At 35.3% G+C, this 18,292-nt stretch overlaps 1 protein-coding gene across 1 annotated transcript in view; it reads right to left on the reverse strand.

The window, feature by feature from the left end:
* The window catches only part of LOC100376411 (protein furry homolog-like), a 106,204-nt gene that overhangs the window by 43,839 nt on the left and 44,073 nt on the right, over positions 1-18,292 (reverse strand). The window contains exons 4-14 of the mRNA XM_085497911.1: positions 9,687-9,740; positions 8,440-8,594; positions 7,725-7,755; positions 7,433-7,563; positions 6,579-6,927; positions 5,528-5,728; positions 4,438-4,731; positions 3,525-3,829; positions 2,578-2,718; positions 1,617-1,809; positions 556-720 (exon numbers count right to left, since the gene is read on the reverse strand). Coding sequence (XP_085354037.1) covers positions 556-720; positions 1,617-1,809; positions 2,578-2,718; positions 3,525-3,829; positions 4,438-4,731; positions 5,528-5,728; positions 6,579-6,927; positions 7,433-7,563; positions 7,725-7,755; positions 8,440-8,594; positions 9,687-9,740 — 2,019 coding nt within the window. The remainder of the gene's footprint in view (positions 1-555; positions 721-1,616; positions 1,810-2,577; positions 2,719-3,524; positions 3,830-4,437; positions 4,732-5,527; positions 5,729-6,578; positions 6,928-7,432; positions 7,564-7,724; positions 7,756-8,439; positions 8,595-9,686; positions 9,741-18,292) is intronic.

The following is an 18,292-nucleotide window of genomic DNA, read 5'->3' on the forward strand; positions in this document are numbered from 1 at the left end:
GTGCTCCATGGGAAAATTGAACTACCAACGGTACCGGTAATCCACAATCACAAGGCGGGTTGGGTAAACTCCCGAAATTCAAAAGATAAACTTTTATTCAGTAGTGATCATTGGTGTAAACTTCTGGTATGACCAAATTAATGATAAGAATACCAATAATCACATGTTTATAAAGTATGCAATGTTCACCGATATATTTCAGCTACACTAGTAGCATAATATATTTACCTTTACAATATCCAATGTCTAGGTAATTTACTCCTCTTATCAGTGCACGCTTCATAATTTTAATGTGTTTAGAATTTGGAAAAAAAACGAATAGACACTGCACTGGGCCACAAAATACCCTGGATGTTCCTTATGTAATAAAGTATCATCATACAGGGCTTGAATTTTACAGAGACAGCAATCTGCATGGGTGCCCTCGAAAATAGAAATTTTCCATATTGTATAACCAAGTACTGAAACGATTTTTTTTTCAAATTTTGCCATAATTAGTGCACCTCTCAACTCGGTTCAAGTTCAAGCTCTGATTATGCATTAATTTTCACTTACCTTTGTATATCCCATTGCTGTAAATAATGCTCTGCATTCTTTAAGTATAAGTACACCAAGTTTTCTTGTAACAGGTCGGCAGCTACATAATACTACTAAGGCAAAGCCTTCCACAAAATTTATAACATTGGCATGAGGACTTCTCTCATAGTTCATCTTATTCATCTATGAGATAAAGAAAAGCACATGAAAGATACATACAAATTGAGTATTAATCAAATGCAGATGGTGGCAATTGTATACATGTTTGCTCTATTTGTAGCGCATCTGCTTTATGTACATGTACTGTGCAATACTTTTTTTTTGCTGGAATTAATTTTTGCTGAAAAGGCCTTTTGGGCGTTTTGCTTGGAATTTATTTTCACTGATTTTTGATGAGTTTAATGTGAAATATAGGAAAAAAAGTATATTCCCCTGGATTTTATTTTCACGTAATTATCCCTTCAGTGAAAATAGCGAAAATAAATTCCAAGCGAAAATAAAGTATTCTAAAGCACATTACAGATGTGTTTCTATGGTCAAAATAAGTAATATTTTAATGTTTCAGGAAACAACAAATCTGATTTTTAGTTCTACTGGGGATGCGCTTTGAATATATGGTAATTTTGTTTAATTTTCTGCTCTATTTTTATAACAAGATGCCTAGAGACACAAGACTTCTAGAGCAATCCAAGAGCACAAATGCACATAATTTTGTATAAAATGATCCTCTCTTAAAGGGAACACTGTAGGGCAGTAAAATTATTTATAAAACATTTTTTATGTGGCAACAAGTAACTATTTTTGAATAATGTCATCCATATATCACCCAACTCAAAAACACCTAATAATTAAAATTCAGCAACACATAACTGATTAGAATCCTTTGCTAAACAAATCTAAAAGTATAATTCATTATAAATGAATCTCCCACAACTCATGTTCCTCGTAAGCCTCATTTACATGCAAGTATAAGTGTCCTCAAATCTAAATTAATTCTAATGAAGAAAACAGCAAAGTTGTTGAATGCCAATCTCTGTTTATGTAAATTAATTCATTACTATGCAAATATTGTACTATACCTTATCATCTTTGCCTTGTACAGCACTTCTCCATTGGGTTAACAGTTGCACCAACATCCTAAGAGCACTGTCCAGTAACAATGTAAACGTATCCTGTACTTCTTTCAGTATAAAATGTACAAAACATAGCAGCACATCCTCACGCCAATCTTGCAAGTCCAGCATCACATTTTGTAATGAAGTGAAAGCAAGTCTGAAATAAAATTATTGCAAACAAAACACCATGAAACCATCACAGCGAGTTCATTGTGAGTCAAAACAAGCTATATTCTGTTTTACTGTAAACCGATTTGATTTTGCAATAGACAATTCATTGTGAATTTCGCAAATATGAGTGCATATCGCAAACATTTTTAAGATTTTTCCAAATAAATTTATGCATTTTTAATTTGGTCATATGACCATATATGGTCATTAAATATGTTGATCAGATCTTGTGCGCAATATCTTCAATATAATGTTGTGTGAATGTCTATCTGCAATCGTGCTCCTGATATTGATGTACTGGTAATCACTAAATCCCCCATCATTACTACTGGTATGTGCCAGGAAATAATATATATTTGACCCACATGCATACATGTTACTATTGCATAGCTCAGGATTCACATTAAATACACACAGTTTTCATCCTATTTTTATCCCAATTAGGTTTCCTATTTCCTTTCCCTGTGCTATTAAGTAATACTGTGGAATACTTTATTTTCGCTGAAAAGGCTTTTTGGGCATTTTTTATGGAATTTATTTTCACTGATTTTTGATGAGTTTAATGTGAAATATAGGAAAAAAAGTATATATATGGATTTTATTTTCACGGAATCATCCCTTCAGCGAAAAGAGCGAAAATAAATTCCAAGCGAAAATAAAGTATTCTACAGTATTACTTCACCTCCACACACCAGGTCAGAGAATCACAATAGATAATTTATCACTTTGAGTCAGCGAGGGAATTATTTCTTACCCTCTCAACTCTTCATCCATATGTACAGTCAATCTACATAATAAATCTAATAGGTCATGCCTACTCATGCCATCAGGTATCAGACGGGGGATTGCAGCAACACAGGTACGAAATAAATCAATCTTTGGTTTCTTATCACTCCTGTAACAGAAGATAATAACATCATGTTATTCACTCACGAAAAAGTTGGCTATATGGTATCTACAGTCTAGGTGTAACTTAATATTCAAGCAGGCTCCAAGTTGGCTTTGTCCTTTCATAAAAACTTTTTTGAAATGAGTTTCACTGTCATCAGCAACTTGCATTATGTAATTTTTGTATCATTCGTTTAATATGTTTATACTAATATGAGACATATATGCATATCAGCAAAATGTTAAAGTTATGCACTGACCGTACTGCAACTAGCAAGAACATTGAGAGAATTAATCAATATTTTGACCATTAAGAAGCCTAGTCATAATTTTTGCAAAAATTGGTCATAAATCGCATGACAATGTTCATTATTTTATTATGTACAATCATGAAGTTCATGTCCCAGGGTACAATGAAATAGCATTATTTTGTGTGTTACAGTTGGGCTTTTTGTCCTAATATTATAAGAAAAGAAGATTGAGAAAGATAAGAAAAATTGCATTTTTTGACACTTTTTAAAACCCAGAACAACAAAAAGTACCCCATCATTAACAATATATGATTTTTTTCAGCCTATGTCACCAGGCTATATTTTGAGATATTGCATAATATCTCTGCCATAGGAACATGTGGTAAAAGTGTTACAATAGTGTCAAAATGATGACTTTCCACTAAAATACAACCATCAATTTCTCGAAAAATTCTGGGTTTTTAAATTTATGACTAGGCTTCTACCTTAAGGAAGACTGACGTACAAAACTATAGGGGGTGCTGTTTAGAGAAATATGACAAATAGTGAGGAAGCAACTTACGTCATAAGATCTTCAGGTTCTTTATTCATGCACTGTGAGTTTGTCATCATCATAGCCCTACCAACTTGTAAATCTAATATTCTCAATATATTATCCAAAGCTTTTCGAATATTCAAGTGATATTGAGCTATTCCTATTGACTTGGCAGCTTCCTCCGTTAACTGTTTATTTAAGAAGGTTTTCTTCACACGTAATGTGTTACCAGAGGGCAGAACACTGGTTGTGGAGGGCATTGGTGGCTCACCATCTTTCTGTTGTAAGCTGTCAGCAATTACTAGGAATGCCCTCAGTCCAATGTTCATTCTCTGTGAGGAATTGTAGAAATCAGATGATGAAGATTTGAGTAAAATGTAGAAGATTAAACAGCTAGTATTAAGCCTTGTGCCATTGACATCTTCCTCTGCATTAAACACCATCCCTACTTCCAAATTCATTGTCACATATTGCTATAATACTGTATACAACCACTATAGTTAGCGAAAATCAATTTTTTACATTGAATCACAGAAAATTTTTGTGATAATTTCCTGGTGCATCGTCGACTCAATAGAAAATCATACATTGTACATTGAAAAAGTGACCTTGGAAAATATCTTATTAAATAAATGAAATTCACATTTTATAAACATACCGTAATAAGTGTGGAAAAGAAAATCAAGGCCACAATATTTTAGTTTGCACTCTCCAAAATCAACTACAGCCATACACAGTATTGTTTTTTCTGGAAGACCTATTTTCCCAGCAGTCAACAAGACGACAACCTAACTTGATGGGCATTTAATTTTGAATTGAGATCCCACAGAATCAGTCCTATTAGAGAGCACACTGTTCTCCACTAAATTCTAGCTCCACGACCAATAGACAAGAATTTATGCAATGTATGAGTATGTAAGTAACAAGTAATAGGACATACCTCTGGAAATAAAATCTTTGTCTTGCTTCCAACACCGATTAAATCAAAGACGACATCTTTAAGAGCAAAGTCCAATTTCTCTTGTGCTATGAACTGGATGATTTTCACAAAAATGTTCAGGGGAGTATCTCTAGGTATAACATTCCTGGATCCTTTGGGAAACAGACTGTTGACAATACTCTGCAGTCTCGTCTGGGTCACATTGTTGCTTTCACATTTAATGCGTATTACATAGACCCATAGCAATCTGTATAGAGACTCCAATGCAACTCTTGACACCTTGGCATCTCGATTCTGTCAAACAATCGATAATGAGAATTAATTAAAAAAAAATATATGGTGTACATGTATGATATGTACTATGACAATAGTATGATGTAGGATTCATTAATTGAAAGGTATGAAAGATACAAATCTTGAAATGAATTTTCAGTTTTCACTTTGATTATACATCAAGCACATTATTTGAGTATGGAATGTCATTCATAGATAAAAAACAGTACAAATTTGCACATTTCATTGAGCTTTTTTTTTCAATAGAAAAACAAACATTGAACAACCCACAATTACACATTTGCATCTCTCCAAGAAATTCCTTCAAATACTTGCTACTGTAAAATGACTAATTTTCACGGGGTTTAAATTTCACTGATTTACCATTTCAGGCATATTTAGTGGGTTTTAAATTCACGGTTTCGTCATTTAGATAATGTGTTCTATGCTAAATTTTACATATTCACTGTGTTTTAATTTAGCGCATTTTTCCAGTCAGCGAAATAAACTAAATTAAAACCCAGTGAATAATTACCCCCTTTACAGTATCTTGACTACAATTCTCTTTTATCATCCAGTGGCCATTGCTTACTATTGGCGTTCCAAGGTTTGCTAAATCACATTGACGAAACATTTCAGTGATGAATTGTATGTATCATCTCCTTGCAGTGGCCCTGAAAGCGAGGCTAGGAACGCAAATTAGGCAGTAATGGCTGCGGTACGATAAAATCCAAATTCAGTAGATGGAACTAAATAGAAGGAGATAGATATCTTATTCATAATACACTTTACAATGAACTCGATATTTCTCACTTACCTTTAGATGAGACAAACACAAGTTGAGAAAGTTATGCCAGTAATTGAGAAAGAAATGTTTTTGGCTGACACATAGTATACAAGTAACCAGTGGAAAGTAAGCCAACACATGTTTTGTCTTCTTGGTGCATTGCTCTGTGGAGGGGTAGAGTTTCTCTACAAAGTTTTTCAACACTGGTATATTCACTTCATTCTTCACAGCCTATCCATGGAATAAACAAAGTCATTAAAAGATAACAAATCTGACTACTAGTAACTCTCTCTATTATATACAAGTTTAAAGACAAAGTCCTGCAGACCAGCATGACAACTTTTTTAGTGACCACCCTGGAATTGACTTTCATTTTGCACTAAAAATTCTTATCCACAAAATTTAATCAGAAATTGACGAGGGTCTTTAGATGAATTATTCACAGTACCATCTCATGTACATAGCACCCCTCGAGGCATCTTTGTGTGATGTACATGTACATAGCACCCCATTGTGGCAACTTTGTGTTATGTAAATAGCACCCTCTTGTGGTAACTTTGTGTTATGTACATAGCACCCCCTAGTGGCAACTTTGTGTTATGTACATAGCACCCCTAGTGGCAACTTTGTGTTATGTACATAGCACCTCTAGTGGCAACTTTGTGTTATGTACATAGCACCCCCTAGTGGCAACTTTGTGTTATGTACATAGCACCCTCTTGTGGTAACTTTGTGTTATGTACATAGCACCCCCTAGTGGCAACTTTGTGTTATGTACATAGCACCCCTAGTGGCAACTTTGTGTTATGTACATAGCACCTCTAGTGGCAACTTTGTGTTATGTACATAGCACCCCTAGTGGCAACTTTGTGTTATGTACATAGCACCTCTAGTGGCAACTTTGTGTTATGTACATAGCACCCCTAGTGGCAACTTTGTGTTGTGATTCATTTTTTTCAGAAGAAATAATGTCTCAGGTTTGTACATCTATGTTGATTTACCATTTTGATAACTGGTCTGAGTTAACAAATTCTAAAGCTTAATTTGCAGCGGGAACATGAAATATTGTGAAACAACTTACAGCTGCAACAGGTACTAGGATTTCCACCAACAGTCCTGCTATAGCATGCTTGATGTCTTTATCTTTCACTTCCATGAAATACCCAGCACAGTCGTGTAACATTTGAAAAGAAGCTTCAAAGTCCTCTACAGGAAACATAACCACTCTGTAAAACTTCATCCCCATGATCAGACTGATGATCCGCTGCGTAGTAAACGGAACATTTGGTGGTTCCGCTCGCAGCTCTTTCAACTGTTGTATGAATTTCTTCTCAATTGACTGATATCGAGTCTGCGCCAAGACACCAATGACTTCAGCATAAAGGTCTGCAACTATGTGAATATTCTCAGCATTGGGTCCTGCTTGCAATCTGAAATTTGAGATATTTTGATGTTAGCTCGAGATAATATCATTACTAATACTGATCGTGAAAGTGTTATATTTTCATTGCTAGAATTTTCACAATATGATGAATTGAGAGCATTTGTAATAACAAATATCCAGATACTGGAGAAACTAAATATAAAATGCACAAACATGTATACTAAATGGAAAGCAGCTTATTTTGGGCACATGAAAAGACAGAATAATTTGCTCTTGAAAGAAAAGATTAAAGGAAAAGATCAAGAAAGCAGCCAAGAGCAAAAGAAGATAACATTAGGATATAGTCAAGCATAAAGTAAATGTACTTTTGTCCATTGCAGTCAACCTTACTGCAACAAAAATATTCAATGTTATTACATAATATGATCTACCGGTACTATACTTTGTTTACTTTGAAATTATCTAAAATTTATTTGTAAAATTAAAGCTTTCCACAGTTTGTAACACGCATAAATTTGGTTTATACTTGAGAGTAAATACATTGTTCTTACCCATCCCTGTGTCTAAAGTGCTTGAATGCCATGTCTTCTATGTGCGAGATCAAAGGATCAGACACCGGATGTCTGTTCAATTTCTTCAGCACTTCAATCAAGACCAAACATGTCAAGAAATCAACCGACAGCTGAAAGACAATTATTGAAATGTTATATACTGGTTGAGTGCAGTAGTGAAGAATCACTATCAATTTCAATAAAATTGAGTGAATGCCATTTCAAAACATTCAAAAAGATATTAATGTAAAATTAATTAATATAAAAAATCTTAATAATTTAAAATACTTACATCTCTCCGTTCATACAGGTAGTCCTTTTCTCTGAAAACATAATAAATACAAAAACACAGGAAATGACAAAATGCAAATATAATTACACAATCCAATAGGAATTAGCACAATATATATAGGTAGGCATTCAACATACAGGACAGTTGCCCCAGGGTAATAAACACTTGCAGAGAGAAGATGATGCCAGTTTATCTTACCCTTTAATCAACACTGGTAGAGAGAAGATGATGCCAGTTTATCTTAACCTTTAATCAACACTGGTAGAGAGAAGATGATGCCAGTTTATCTTACCCTTTAATCAACACTGGTAGAGAGAAGATAATGCCAGTTTATCTTACCCTTTAATCAACACTGGTAGAGAGAAGATAATGCCAGTTTATCTTACCCTTTAATCAACACTGGTAGAGAGAAGATAATGCCAGTTTATCTTACCCTTTAATCAACACTGGTAGAGAGAAGATAATGCCAGTTTATCTTACCCTTTAATCAACACTGGTAGAGAGAAGATAATGCCAGTTTATCTTACCCTTTAATCAACACTGGTAGAGAGAAGATAATGCCAGTTTATCTTACCCTTTAATCAACACTGGTAGAGAGAAGATAATGCCAGTTTATCTTACCCTTTAATCAACACTGGTAGAGAGAAGATGATGCCAGTTTATCTTACCCTTTAATCAACACTGGTAGAGAGAAGATGATGCCAGTTTATCTTACCCTTTTGCTGTTGCAGCTGTGCCGGTTGGCTTGACAGCTGTTTTCTGTCTTTCTTCCTGCGCAATCTCACCATTCTGAATATCATACCATTCAAATAGTGTCTTCAATAACGATGGCAGACAGTGTTCAGCCACTGAACTCAATGAACTTAACAGCTACAAGATAATAAAAAGAAAACCGTATTAATATTCAAAAGTTAAAAGTTGAACTTATAAAATTTAAGAAGGGCACAAATGTAATTGCTTTGGATGTTAGTCTGATTGTCTTGATACCCACATACCATTAGATATTTGTATCACAATTTCACTGAGTGAAAGACATTTTTTGTAAATGAAAATGGATGCCAAATACCAAAGTACATGTACATAGTTTTCAGTGTTTGAATCATAACTTTTGAAGAAGGGGGGGGGGGGGGGTGAAGCAAAGTGACATTTTCTTTACATTAGACATTGGTGGTGAATATGAGATAGAGTTTATATAGATGACAAAAGCATCATCCATCAGATTCTGTTTTATTTTTAAGTCATCCCAGATCTGATATTCACCATGAAGAATTTAGAAGCAGTACAAACTACAGCAACAATTGAGCATTATTCATTATTATAAAGTTGTGTATCCTCCCGACATTTTGGCACTTGTTTTGAAAGTTGAAAAATCCTTCACTTCAAACTAAATTAAAACTCACTATAGACGCACAGCTTGACTGTGACACGCACTACAAATCAAAAACTAAAATTTTAGCTTTGTTTCAATAAAGTTATTTTTCTTGAGTCGCTGCAGGTTATTTTATTTTTCATTCATTCAGGAATGAAAAAAGTACCCCAAAATCAAGTTGTCCAAATATGGATCTCCAAAAGTGAATGTTATGTTCTAGGCATAAATTGTATTTATTGGTCATGTTCAGGCTACACCAAGTGCAACCTAAGATATGAGCTAATCTTGTATGTTTGCATACCGGCTAGACGCATTGGAGAATATACAGCAGTCAGCACAGGATATAGTACAAACTTAATTAGCCGTTTTTGACCCCTGAGCCCATGCTAAGGAGCTGTGCATGAATGCAAGTATTGCCACACATGTATCTAATCATTGGTTTACTTTTACAAACATGAAATTTGTTTATCTGTTCAACTATTTATTGTTAGTTGTCATGTTTGTATGTCGTCAATGTCAAGTGCAGAGTAACTAATTTCACCAAGTGTCAAGGGTTGATACTTGTTATGCTGATTGCAGTGTTTTCACCTCACCTGATCAAACTGAGGGTCCTCCCCTCTCTGTAATGATTTCGCCAATGGACATTCCTGTAAAATAACAGAAAACAGACCACTACTGTGAGTAGGTAAATACAACACATGATGCAATACAATACTCTCATTTTCACGCAAAATTGATACATGGTTTAGGAACATCCCAGGTATTTTGTGGTCCACTGGAGCGTATATCGACTGTCGACACCTCTTGGGCAAATTATTTCCGGTGCTTGGGTACAAATGTCTACATTTGGTCAGTAATATATACAATGTAGTGTGCAACCTGAAAAGAAAATGTTAGTTGAGGAACCCAGTGATCAACCTGTAAAATACACGAACACTATGTGTTCGTGACATCTCAAAATTGAGACCCGATATACTTTTTCATTAGCAGTACATTACTTGAACATTTTACTGGCATTACTGTAAAGCTCATTATTCTAGCTGAAATTAATCTTTGCTGAATAGACATTCAGGGTGTTTTGTATGGAATTTATTTCCACTGATTTTTGGTGAGTTGGGTAAAAATTTAGGGGAAAAAGGGTATATTTGCTAGATTTAATTTTTATTGAATTATTCCTTCAGCGAAAATAGCAGAAATTAATTCCAAATGAAAATAAAGTATTTCACAGTACACTGATCCATTTATGCTAATTTTGTAATACGTCATTTACACACTGGTACCAGTATTCTAAGTATCTAATTTTTCTATCAGAAGTACATTTTTAATAGAAGCCGACAAACACTAAAAATTGCATTTATGGAACACTGGCTTATTTTAACACTTGATTCAACCTAAAACACACCAGTTATTTACTGTAATTTATGCTACTAATAGAAAGAATACAGTAAAAACTGTCCAGCATTTTACGAGTCCACCCTATGATTCACTATAACAGAAGATGAAATGTAGATAAGTGTTGAGTTACCGGTAATTTGAATCAAGTCAGTCACAGGGGGAGATTAATGTACATGTACTACCTTTTGATTTCCCAATATTATATTCTTGACATCAATGTTTGAGTTACATTATTTAATTACTTTATTAAACTGCAAGCATAATCTTCATCTGCCCTCAGTGTTAGTACAGAAAGCTTAAATTGTTCATCAGTCTTATCACATATTGCATATACAGTGATCTCCAAATGTCAAATGAATGATTCACTAATTAAAAAAAAAAATACAGCTTCTAAGACTTAAAACATATACACATAGCATGGCTGGTGATTTAGTTTTCAAATTTCAAAGAAATAAAAAACACTTTTTTAACATGCTGAAAATTCATTAATGTTTCAGTAAAAAAAGTGTTTCTTGTATGCATGCAATAAAGGCATTATAAAGAGTATGGAACTCAGATAACCATCAACACAGTAGATCTTCATCATATATCACACCAGTTATATATGCTTATCTTATAAATACCCCCGGTACTTTATGCTATTCATTTTTTTTCACTCAAGTTTGTTAGAGACATAAAGCACTTGTCAATTCAAGCACAAGTCCTAAGTTAATACAGTATATTAAATGTGAATAGCCCAAGTAAAAGACGAAAATTGATAAGAACCTCCTTAAACGCAGTACTAGTATTTGTCTAGACGGAAATACTTGTACCAAGTTCAAAATCATTACAGAACTGTTATGGAATGTCCACTCATATCTTTAGGCTAAAGGACTTATTATAAACCGGATGTCTGATAGCATTCACTATTGACCTACCATATCATTACCTCTCTCAGTCTCACATGATATATCAGGTCAACCAGTATGTATAAAATACCAAAGTACAATCATAATGTTTATTGACTGCAGTTATTACCTAGAAACCCAAACAAGCCAGATGGCAGCAACGGAATATACAATCATAATTCCCAATAAAAATACAATATTACGACTGCCGGTTACAACATTAGCAAAACCTTAAACAAATTAACAACCGAATTTCCCCAAAATTTGCAATAAGAATATGTAATATCTGATTATATAACTGTTGACTTTGCTTTAGTAATAGTAGTGGAACAAGATGAAGATTTTGTTCCAGGGCTGTCTCAATTGAAATTGTGAAAGACATATTTTACAATTTCATCAAGTGCATTAAGGAATGGCCTGCTGGAATTTTGAACAGCGCTGATACGGTGCCTTCATGCATGCGAACGTAGTGCCCCCGATTTCCTAAGCTTACACACAGAACCTCATGGGTCGTTTTCGGTTATTCTTGGGGGCAGAAATCCAGGCATTGTTAATGCATGGCAACCATCATGGTGAAAACAAATGCCGAAAAGTCTCAGAAAACTGTACTTTGGGATAGCTATTGAGACTCCCCTGAACAGTGCAACATATATAAATTTGGTTGCTCAGGATTACTTCAAAGTTGAATTTGTGCTGATTCCTCGACTTTAGCTGTTTTTTACTGGCTTTTTGACCGACGTTCTGCAGCAGCTTACGCAGAGCCCATAGAAATACACGATACAGTTATGCACAACTTAGCAATATAGAACTTTCTGTGATATGGCTCTGCCCTCAAGGATACATGAATATTCAGAGGAAGAAGAGGCAAAGCAATAAGCAAATATTTGGGAAATAATATGTAGAACTATTTTAAATTATTCCATATCAGCACAATTTTATAAATCATGTCTCACACATGACCATGTATGTAAATGTGTCGAAATGGGCTTAGTGCGAGTGGCTAGTGCTAGTAGCACTAATCCAAAAAAGTACTAGATCTAGTGCTAAAATGGCACTAGATCTAGTGCTAAAATGTGCACAGTGCGAGTGGCATTGTTATCACATTGTCAACGACGTCGAATAATAGGAGGGGCATCAACAACCACTTTCATATGCAAACTACAAACAGTATAAAACATCGGCAATATGCGCAAAATGTCCATAATAATACTTTCTTTATATAATACCGGATTCTGCCGTAAATTCGCCCATCCCAAAAAACGCCCTTGGGATTTCACGGCTGATGGGCGCTTATTTGGGGTTCAAAATTTAAAAAAACAAGTCATTGAAAATGACACAGTCCCCGTTAAGTTCTCTTTGTGCTTGTCATATTAAAGCGGAGGGGTTGTCGCAAGCGTGTCCTTGAAACTTGAGTTCCAAGTGGCGTATACAACAGATTGTTTATTTACATGAAAACACGTGTTTCGTGTCATAGTAATATGACCAAAATAAAAACAGCCGTTATTCAGCCATCTTTGATCTGATTATGAAACACAGAGATATGTATGATGAATGTGCCAAATACGAATGAAAATGGTACATAAATTGCGGAAATATAGTAGTAAGGCCAAAAAGTCAGATGGCTGTCAAACGGCCATCCTTGACCAGATTTTGAAACAAATTGTCATGGACATGCATCCTAACATGTATAAAGTACATGTATGTGCCAAATTTGAATGAAAACTGACAGAGCACATCCAAGATACCGCATAAAAAAACAAAAACAAGATGCCTGCCAGTCGACCATCTTTGATCCAATTGCGAAATAAATCGTCATGGACATGTATCCTAACATGTATATTCTATGTACCAAGTTTGAATGACAACTGACAAAGCATGTCCAAAATACAACATTTTCAAAAAACAAGATGGCTGCCAGTCGGCCATTTTGAATCGAATCGCTAAATCACTGCATGTGCATATGTACCACATAAGGTACTGGGCACATGCAAAGAATGAACGGAATCGGTCCACAGGATTCTGAAATATGACGTTTGATAGACTGACGCACGGACAGACGGACACACGGACGGTCTTCCTCAGGAACTCACGGATGGTCGAGGACATGTATCCTAACATGTATGATCTATGTACTAAATTTGAATGAAAACTGACAAGGCATGTCCAAAATACGACATTTTCAAAAAACAAGATGGCTGCCAGTCGACCATCTTTGATCCAATTGTGAAATAAATCATCATGGACATGTATCCTAACATGTATAATCTATGTACCAAGTTTGAAAGAAAACTGACAAAGCATGTCCAAAAAACAACATTTTCAAAAAACAAGATGGCTGCCAGTCGGCCATTTTGAATCGAATCGCTAAACCACTGCATGTGCATATGTCCAACATAAAGTACTAGGCACATGCAAAGAATGAACGGAATCGGTCCAAGGGATTCTGAGATATGACTCCGGACGGACGCACAGATGCACGGACACTCGGACGGACGGAGACCAAATTATAAGTCCCCGTTTTCGGATTTCGTCCGAACAGGGACTAATAATTATCAAATATTTTGGGGGGAAATTTTCATTGTATCCAACTACACAGACTTTCTACGCCGTCAGTTGGGCCACCCAAGACGAAAGAAACTATTGCAGAATCAACAATAATTAATAATTCTTGCTGAATTAAAAAGTAGACCACCTTGAATGTCATTACAGTGTCGCCCAGTGTCATTTTTCAAATACATTTGTTTTTATTTTATTGGTAACAAAAGTATATTTTAAATGACGTTTCTAATAAAACAAACACAACTGCATTGCGTAGCAGCAAGTGATCACATATGCTCAATCCGGACATGCTATGTTTCACAAACGTTGAATATTACTCAGTAGTGATTATAATAACGCACAAAAAATAAATTTGTTGATTCAAATAAAATTCAACTTAGTTTCATCGTACGCAAATGTTTCCGATTGCATATAAACGCTCGATGCGGTAGGGTATCCGCAGTGTTTCTCTTGCGTGAGTTGAGCTAATAGGTCAAATCGCTAATTAACCAATCAAAATGCTGGATGATGCCAACGTGTTCAAATCACCATAGCTCATTTAAATATGTTTATATTATTGAACGCAACGCGGTAGAGATTTGCCGATGTTGTAGTACCGGGGATACGCTCTTTCAGCTTGGATTTTGATGGGAAAATGGCATGATTTTTTTTAAATAAAAAAAATAGTTGTTTTCAAAGATGAACTTAGCATAAGAAGAAGAATTTAACATCGTTTACAGTGATAACAGCTCTTTGTCCAAACGGAGCTTACGCTAGTCACAATAAACACGCTCTTGAATAAAAACTTAAATAGACTGATTTAGGCGTCAGGAACGATTGAAATGTCCGATAAATTACGACAAAATGTTTTTAAAAAATAAATTTAAAAACTGCCGAAAAACGCAACTATACACTGGGTTTGTTTAGCTGTGAAGGGTTAAAATGCGTATTTCACAACCGGAAATTCAACAGACGAACTTGTTACTTCACATGTTTTAATTATTAGCAACTGTAACAAGAACAAGATTTCGAGAGTCTACAACAAAAAATCCTAAGGGCTCCTAAAAAATATTTTTGCAGAAAAAGTGTCTAGACATATATAATATGGTCACGTTAAAAAATCAAAAAATCGGCGAGGTTGCATCATATTCCGTTAGTTCCTCCATGATACAATGTAACAACAGGATTGCGTGAAAATGTATATGCCCATTCACAGGTCGCAGTACACACGAAATTCACCAAGCTTTACAGGGACCCGGAACTTAGACTAGGAGTATACCAATTTTTTATTTAGTTCACATATGGCATCATAATTTCATTTTCGAAGATCTATTTTCATTAAGTGTGGCGCCGACCATAAATAAAACGGCACATCAGCGATTTAAAAAAAATCAACGCTGAATTCCACCATTTACATAAAGTTTCCATTCGCCAAAGTTGAAAACACAAACTTCCTCACAATACCATTTAATACAGTATATCTATTCACAATTTGTAAAAATTTCGAAGTTCGACCTGGAGTTTCACTGTTTCAGCTAGTTTCCCGGCCGATCACATTGTTCCAACGGTCTATTACAACAAACGTGGACAATGACATTCTCAATTTTCCCACTGTAGCACACTTCCAATAAATGAAAGATACAACAATTTTACGTAAATATTAATTTATTTTCAGAGAATTACGGGATGTCTTGACGTTGTTGACAACGCGATATCAATGCCACTCGCACTATGTACATTTTAGCACTAGATCTAGTGCCGTTTTAGCACTAGATCTAGTAGTTTTTCGGATTAGTGCTACTAGCACTAACCACTCGCACCATGTCCATTTCGACACATTTACATACCTCACATGACGGATAAAACACAATAAACACTTGAACCAAATACTTGACCCAATGGCCACTAGTCTCTAGTGGTGAGATACCCTGTTGAGGTATATTTACTTGTACATGTACGATCCAAATAAGTAATATATTAATGATCCATTATACAATAAACACAATTTTGTGTTTATGTGTATTCCTATTTGGAGATGCGCTTGTAATAGTGCAAATATGGTATGTGTAGATACAAAAATGTCTGAATTTTTTTTATAATGCTTGATAGTCATAAAACTGACAAAGCACACCTATCACAAGGTTTCAATAATAAATCTTAAAATAAAACTTCAAACCGTCTGACTTTTATGCAATGAAGCAATATGAAGACGGGGAAAACCACAAAATGCATCGATTTGTTGAGAAATTTTGTCCTTAAATTCTTGAATAATTAAATCGAGAACATTCCTAGCAATTCACTGTAAAATACTTTACATATTATTTTCAGATTACATAATTAATACAGAATGATTGTATTATAAAAACTAAACATACTTCAGAGTTAAGGGGCACCCATTTTCAGTCAAATATTGATGAAATGGAAAAATAGGTATTTTTGAAGGACACAGAGGCATAGTTTTATTTGATGCCTCTGTGAAATTAAAACTGTGAAACTTACTATACATGCATCCGACAGATCTTTGCCATGTACCCAATCTGAACCACATAATTAAATGTACATCTCTGAACAGCACATCATACTCTCAATGACAGGGAGATGTTTGCTACCATCATACACTGACCACTCATTGTTACACACAGAAAAGCCCATTCCTCTGAGATTTTCAGTTATAGACAGCAAAATCACACTGTATACATACAGTATTAAAGTTGGTGAGCAGTAATCCATGCTTTCTACTGTGGGTAGAGTACACACATTATGATAGACTAACCTTTTGTTTTTCCTTATAGTATTGGTAGAGTTGCTGCATCATTTGCCTGCATATCAACACATCCATAACACTGCACAAGTATCAAGCGAACAGGCGATATGAAGAAAAAGTCATATTTCACTGCATTGAGAGCCTTATTGCCAATAAAATATAAATCCACTGCGTTGGCATAGACTCATAAAACTTGATGTTATTTCCGACAGTTATTATTAATTGTGCAAGCACCTTGATCAAATACAGCAGAGTACAAAGGCGGTAGATAATATATTGGGGTTAGTACAGCTCCAAAACAAATCCAGAGTTCATGGCTCCAAGAGCTGACAACTTAATCATCTTAAACTGCAAGATAGTCAATCATAATTCCAAGAATCAGTTAAATAATCCTAATCTGGATTTCAATCACATCTCAAATCAAATCGTTGATACAGTACATGTTGATCTTTTCAAAGATACATACAGTTTTATGAAATTTAACCATGTACAGTTTCAAACTTGACTGTGTGACATATAATTGGATCAACTGACTGCCAAATATACATACAATGTTCACAAATGTATACAGCTCAGAATGAAAGCTCAGACCACATGGAAAGCTCAGACCACATGTTGGAGATGGCATAGCCTAGGGAATACCATCAATCAGCAGTTGTGGGCATAAAAGAGATAGAGATCAAACAATGTTTGCCATTTCCGGGGACAGTCGAAAGACCTTGTTGACCTTATGCATGCAAGTGTCAGTATGCTGTACACATGTACTAATACAAACAGTTTGATTAACAAGGAATGCTATACAAGCCATGCGACATATCTCAAAATGAAAGTATACAAGAAAACAGTGGCAGCATGTGGAAGTCTTAGCTCAGAAGCTGAAGCAAGCCATTGCAAATCAAACAAAGGAAAATGACATATACATGTACATGTAATAATAACTTGCATGAATCCTCCTAGATTGAATATATCATGCATATAAGCATCTAGGAACGGCAACTCAGTCATGGGTGTGGTCAGCTACAGGCACACTGACATTAATCAACAAGTGGCCACATCAAATTCTGACTACAGTCACCCTCACAGTTTGAGCCCAACTAAGTCCAAAGGTAGCATGGTACATCTAAACGTTTAAATCCACCTCTAGATGAAAGAGGACACAGATACTGCCATTAACGCAAAAGGTTATTTTGGGATACTGATGAAACCAACATGATATGCCAGCAGCAGATGTTACAGCATTACTCACAGGGAATCACGCCATACTGCAATGGGCTGCAATCCCTTGGTCACAGGTCATGCACACTTGAAGTAAACGCACAGTCAAGGGCAATCAAGTCTTAAATAACCACATGCATTTAAGCGAGTTTTCACACCCGCTGTGCATACAGTCCCCCTATACTCTACCGGCCTAGTTCTATCCACTCTATAGCGATAACTTGCTGATAACAGGTGCAACTGTCACACAGTATGAATCCAGCTGATCATCCTTGGCCCAGTATACCCAGCACATGTACTGCATGATGAACTAATACCTCACCTACATATAACCTAACAGATTGAATGACTTGAACTATAAAGCATGCACACTGGGTTAAAGGTGATCAGTTACCATGCA

The sequence above is a fragment of the Saccoglossus kowalevskii genome, chromosome 4, assembly GCF_978046115.1.
Source record: "Saccoglossus kowalevskii chromosome 4, keSacKowa6.1, whole genome shotgun sequence".
NCBI lineage: Eukaryota > Metazoa > Hemichordata > Enteropneusta > Harrimaniidae > Saccoglossus > Saccoglossus kowalevskii.